This window comes from Monodelphis domestica, chromosome 1 (assembly GCF_027887165.1).
Source record: "Monodelphis domestica isolate mMonDom1 chromosome 1, mMonDom1.pri, whole genome shotgun sequence".
Lineage (NCBI taxonomy): Eukaryota > Metazoa > Chordata > Mammalia > Didelphimorphia > Didelphidae > Monodelphis > Monodelphis domestica.
In genome coordinates this window covers 479,796,035-479,802,034 of record NC_077227.1, presented here as the reverse complement: position 1 = coordinate 479,802,034, position 6,000 = coordinate 479,796,035, and the positions used below count along the sequence as shown (strand labels likewise).

The 6,000-nt window shown below is 42.4% G+C and overlaps 1 protein-coding gene across 2 annotated transcripts in view; it reads left to right on the top strand.

Annotated features, from left to right (window-relative positions):
• Positions 1-5,784: 5,784 nt before the first annotated feature.
• MYT1 (myelin transcription factor 1) overlaps positions 5,785-6,000 on the top strand; it is a 206,572-nt gene continuing 206,356 nt past the window's right edge. For both annotated transcript variants that reach the window (XM_056812769.1, XM_007475479.3), the window contains exon 1: positions 5,785-5,869. In XM_056812769.1, coding sequence (XP_056668747.1) covers positions 5,845-5,869 — 25 coding nt within the window. In that variant the 5' untranslated portion in view covers positions 5,785-5,844. The remainder of the gene's footprint in view (positions 5,870-6,000) is intronic.

The following is a 6,000-nucleotide window of genomic DNA, read 5'->3' as shown; positions in this document are numbered from 1 at the left end:
AGCATTTATTAAACAGCTACTTTGTGCTAGGTATTGTGATAATGTTAATTCACACACACACAGTGCCTTGGGGTTTTGACTTGACATAGCTTTTTTTTTTTTAAAATTTTAGCTTCATGACAATGCAGCAGATAGGGCATAGATTATTATCTGATTTTTTAAATGGGGAAATAAAGGACAAGATTAGTTAAATGAGTAGCCCAAGGCTACACAGTTATTTAGTGGCAAAGAAAGGCTTCAAGCTCAGATTTTCTACCTGAATCTAGGCTTTTATCTACTATAGCAGTTTGCATAAACTTTAAATGGGCATTCCATTCTTGAACTTCAATTGTTCCTGCGATAGAACTAATTTTGATATCTACTTATGAAGTTGCTGCTTTCTTGGTCCTAAAGGACAGTTAAAGAGTTTGATGATGGCAGGATACCATCCTGTGAATGAAGTAAGGCAACACCATAAGCCATAGTAAGCCCTATGGAGAAGAAAATGAAAGAGGTGTGTTTTCTTCTGTCAGCAACTGTAACAAACTAATGGGGATATTCCCAGTTTTCCTAGTGCTGAGCAAAGGAGCCAAACTTTTTGAAAGCTCAGGTGGCCAATCAGTCAAGACAGACCAATTGAATGTCTTTGAACTATTTCAATTTCCAAATTAGAAGTGAGGAAGTGAAGAGAGTCTGAGGGGAGGCTATAGAGAGAATGAGAGGATAGGGTTTGTGAGACAAGAGGTTGGATAATGGGGAAAGAGGGAATGGGATGGTAAGACCATCAAAGTGAATCAGAATAGGGGAAGAAGGAGGAGGAATCAAAACAGGGAAATAATTAGGAGTTTACAGAGAATATGGCCCATTTGGATAGGATGGGGGGGGAGCATTATGACCATGTAGAATTTCCTGATGGGGAATACACCAGATAATAATGGTTTTAAGACAAGAATCATAAAAATAATTTGAAACCTGTCATCACTGAATAAATTCCCACAACATCACATTAATTTTCCAGATTATCTAAATGATCCATTCTTCTCTCCACTTATTGGCTTCATAAAACCTTAGTCATCTGAAACATGGGGGAAAGAGTGCTAGTTTTAGAGTCAGAATACATGGGTTTAAATTATAGTTCTACTCTTTACTATTATCATGATGCTGATCAGGTTATATACCATCTAATGATTTATATTTCTTCTTATAAAAGAAGATGATTAAAGTTATCTCTAATGTTCCTTCCAGTTTATAGCCTGTGATCCTGTAAGCATTTCTTCAATGTACAAATGATCCTTCCCTGAAGGACTTAGCTCTCAAAGCTGCCAGAGAATTCCCTATAGATGGTCAAATAGCCTATAATGAAGAAATCAATAATTGTGAATGTATCCTAGTCATAAGCATGACCATATTCTTCAGTAGTTGTCAGTGTGTGTACATCCCAGCTATCAGCCCTAAGTATGATGATTAGTATGGGTGTGTTTTAGATATCACCATGAAGACCCTTTTCTGCTAGCATAGTCATATCTCATTAGTCAGTACAGATTCATCATGCTGATGATCAGGGTATATTCACACTGATAGAGAGGATGAGCTCCAACTGACAAGTATGGTATAATCATTTTGATAACTAGAGTGTGTTCATGCTGACGACCAGGGTGTGCCCATGCTAATGACAAGGATGATCAACACTAATGTCTGGAACACTCAGATGTGATGTGTCCCACTGAGATGGGATGTCCTCATGACCATGAATGTTCCAACTGACAGCCAAGGTACAATCAAACTGCTAGATGGTTTGGGATTATACTGATACCACAATATATTCATACTGATAAATGGTTCTACCTGGATTGTTGGTCACAGTGTATTTGTGCTGATGGTCAGGGTATGATATACCCATTCCAATGAATGAGTGGTACCCTCACTAAATTCTAGGAGTACAAAAGCTGATGGTCAGAGTCAGAGTATGCTCATACTGATGAATAGGATATGCCTATATTGATGCCTGGACCTATGGACATTTTTCTTGGATTCTCAAATTAATGGACACAAGCTGCCCATACTAATAAAAAGATTGTGCCCAGGGATAACGGAATGTGCTTATGTCAGCATATTTGTGGTATATGCACACTGATGACAGGGAATGTACACTGACACTCAGAGTATACCCACTCTGCCAATTAAGATGCACCCATTCTATAAGTCAGAAGATACCTTCATTGATTGCTGGAGTCTACATACATTGATGGACTTGTTGTGCTCATTCAAATGTCAAGAATGAACCTATATTTGGACTGTGCCCATGCTTATAGCCAGGAGCAATCCAGATGGATGACTAGATAAACAGGATGTTCCCACATTGATGACTAGAGTGGATCCATGGGAACATCCAAGGGCACACAGGCTGAAGACCAGAGTGTAATAACTGTGAGTGCTCACAGTGATGGATTAGGATTATCCAACTGATGAACTGGCATGTTCATTTTGTTGGCTGGGGTTACTTACACTACTGATAAAGACCATCCATACCAGTTGACAGTACATATGTTGAATGTTAATATGAATTCATGCTAATAGGCCTGAGTACCTGCATTAATGGTCAGGATACATTCATGCTATAGCATAAGTATCCATCCTTAGAGCTAGATTACATCCACACTGATGGCTAGGCTAGGCTAGGCTATACTAACGATACAAAGTTCCTACATTGATAGCCAAGGTGTACTCACATTTATGACCAAGGTGTATTCATGTTGATGATTGTGGTATGTTCAATATATGTTTCTAATACTGATGGCTGAGGTGTGCTAATATTGACAGTCGAGCTACATCCAAGCTACATCCAAGCTGTTGGCCAGGGTGCAATCACACTGAAATCCAGGGTCAGCTGTATTTATGACAATGGATGCGGTGTGTTTACAATGACTAACAGCTTGTGTATACTCATACTAACAACCTAATTATGAGATGTACTCACATCTTTGCCCCATTATATGAGACACAGCTTGGTTGGCTAGTAGTAGTGATTGGGATTTTCTTCTCGTGGAAACACTTTAAAAAATCTTTAACATTGACTCCTTCCCTTTTCCCCCAACCTTGGAACCAATCAATACTTAGGTTGAGAGATTGAGAATGGGCGGGGGGGGGGGGGGGGTAGTCCAATAAGACAGGCCAAAGACTTGACTGGCCTGGATTACAGAGGAAGGGTTGTGTGGAAATTTAAAACTAGCCTGTACCCCTTTTTGGCACCCAAAGATTGCCTTTGGATTTTAAAGCAAAGGATCTTCTGAATATCAGAACCATATCTCTCTGAGGAGATGGGTAGAATCTTCCTTAAAAATGCTGGGAGGTGATATACCAGTGCTGTGTGGCCATTCTAAGGACCATGTGGTCACTCCTGGTGCCTCTGATTTGGACTGAGGATGGAATCTGACAAATCAGAAGAGTTCAGGAAAGGGGTGTTATAAGGAACAAAAATTGGAGTAGGGAAGGGGAAATGGGTCCTTTTGCCTCAGAACTATGGAGAGAAGAGGTGGCTAACAGAATGCTGGCACATTCATAGTGTGGCTCCACAGATGATTGGGAGATGGGCAAGTTCCCTAAAGCAATGAAGTTTTTCTTTAGTATGTCCTCTCATTTTGTGTATTTTTTCCCAGAGGGTCCTAATGCCCTCCATTGGTATCTAGAGCATGGGTACAAATTGGTTTATCAAAGGAGTCTAGTGAAACCTATCCCTTAGGGTAGAGGTAGTCCTAACAAAGGGTCTCAAGATCTTCTTCCAACTATTTCTTTCTTCCTATCTTTCCTTCTTTTCTTCTTCCCTAACTCTACTTCTACTCATTCATTCTAGAGAGAAAAATTCAGAGATTTGAAATTAAAGATGAAGATTTTAGAATCTTATCTCCTAAATTAGTTTCTTTTTTCTGTAGTTTTTTACTAATCTCACAGTAACAGATAGCATGCTGGGCCTGGAGACAGGAAGACTAATCTCCCCGAGTTCAAATCTGACTTTAGGCATTTACTAGCTATGTGATTTTGGTAAGTTCAGTTATGCTTGCTGGCCTCAGTTTCCTCGTATGAAAAATCAGCTGGAAAAAGAAAAGGAATCAGACCAGTATCTTTGCCAAGAAAATCTTGATGAGGTCACAAAGAGTCAGACAGGACTCAAACAATTAACTAATCTCATATCCTGCAAATAATCTTTACTCCATTAAAGGAAGATAAGAAGACATTATAATGAGGTAAAATACTCTAAGTACCCTGCATCTACCATCATTTGCCTCTCCTTGTTCTATGACTATTACCACCTGGCCCTCCTGAACCCAGACATTTTCTCTGCTCCCTTCCTGCCAGTGCCTGCTTTTTTTCTGGATATGATGCCCAAGGTCACTATCATACTCCCTAGGCCAAGTGTCAGTACTTCTCAGTTAAGGATGTGACCAGAAGAAGGACAATGGGTGTACCCATCAAGGCCCTGTGGAATGCTGTATAGGAGTACTCTTCCATATTCCTTTCAACTTCTCATTCTGGGGGGGAGGGGAAGGTATTATTGGTAACTCAAGTCATTCCACTCCCATCTGGGAGGTCAGTCCTGGCCCTGTGAGGCCCTCCCAATAGTGGGTCCTACCATCTGTCTTCAGAGCCACCCACATGACCCCTGACATTTGAGCTCTCCCTGCTGTCCTCAGCCATGTGAAAGGTCCCAGAGTGGTTTAGGGTTTAGAGTCTGTCATATCTGAAGCTCCCTTGGGAAATACTGACTTGTCCGTTGTTGCTTGATGTTTGGTTCTGAGACCCCTTTTTCTTGAGAATGGGGGCTCTGAGCCTCAGGGGGAAGGGTCAAACCTTGGACCCCTGGAAGGTTAGACTTTATGTTGCTAACAACTTGTTCTTAGCCTATGACTCAAACCACTGAGGGAAGAAAAATCCCAGTATACTTTCCCCCTGCCTCATTACAGAAACACTCAGAGGAATGCTCTTTGAGGACACCAGTAGATATCTAGCATATAAGGACAATGGGTAGGTTTGCCTACATTTTCCCTATCCAAATTCCTTTCCTATAAATTCTTCCCTACACTATGATGCTCCCTTCCTGACTCCTACACTCTCTCCCTTCCTGCCCTTATCCACAGTCTCCCTATTATGTTCTAATGCTATGCCACCCTGATAACATGCCATTGTGAGTTAGGGGGTCCCATATCAGCAATGTGATGGCTGTTTCTACCTTCCTATCTTTTGGTCCCTTCTCCCATTCTTTCTGCTGCCTACATCTTCTCTCCCTGCCTTTCCCCTCACTTCTGGGCCTATATCTGTTGCCTCCTTCCCCTTGCTTTGCCCCCTGACTCCAGTCATGTTTTCCCTCCCTTCCCCTTGACTCCTGTCCCTGCTTTAGCCTCCAATCTTTTGCCTCCTGCTTTCCCTTCCAACCTACTGCACTTTGCTCCTTTCTTCCCCCCTTAGCCTTAGCTTGCTTTCTCCTATCCTCTCTGCCCCTTCCCCCTTTCTCTTGCCTCCAGCTCCATGCCCCCTGCCCCTACCCCCTACCTCCTGCCTCCTCAACCCGGGCCAGCTGTTTTTGTGTGTGCATGTGTGTGTTGGGAGGGGTGGGGGGTGGGTTTTCATTGTCTCCTTCAGTCTCTATTGTGTGGGCTCGTGAGCTGTAGGCCCTCATTGGCCAGAGGCCTGCTGCTTTGATCTGTAATTATCAGATCCCTGGGCTCTCATTGGATGGGCTGGGACTCTCTAGGCCTCTTAGGCACATAAGTTTTGCTCTTGGCAGCAACTTTTACAGGAATAAAGTAAGTGCTGTCTGGGCTGTGGTTTGATCAGAGGTGGCGCCTGAGCAAGCAAGAGAACAGAGCAAGAATGAAGCTGTGTGGAGCTTTCCTGGGTTCGTAAAAGTTTCTCTAAGCTCTCTTGACTCTCTCCCCTCCCCTGCAGCTGTTTCTTCTTGGGAACTCCCGTCTGTCCGGGGTCCATGTTTCAGCTCATCTCAGCAAACAGATCAAATGAAATTAATTA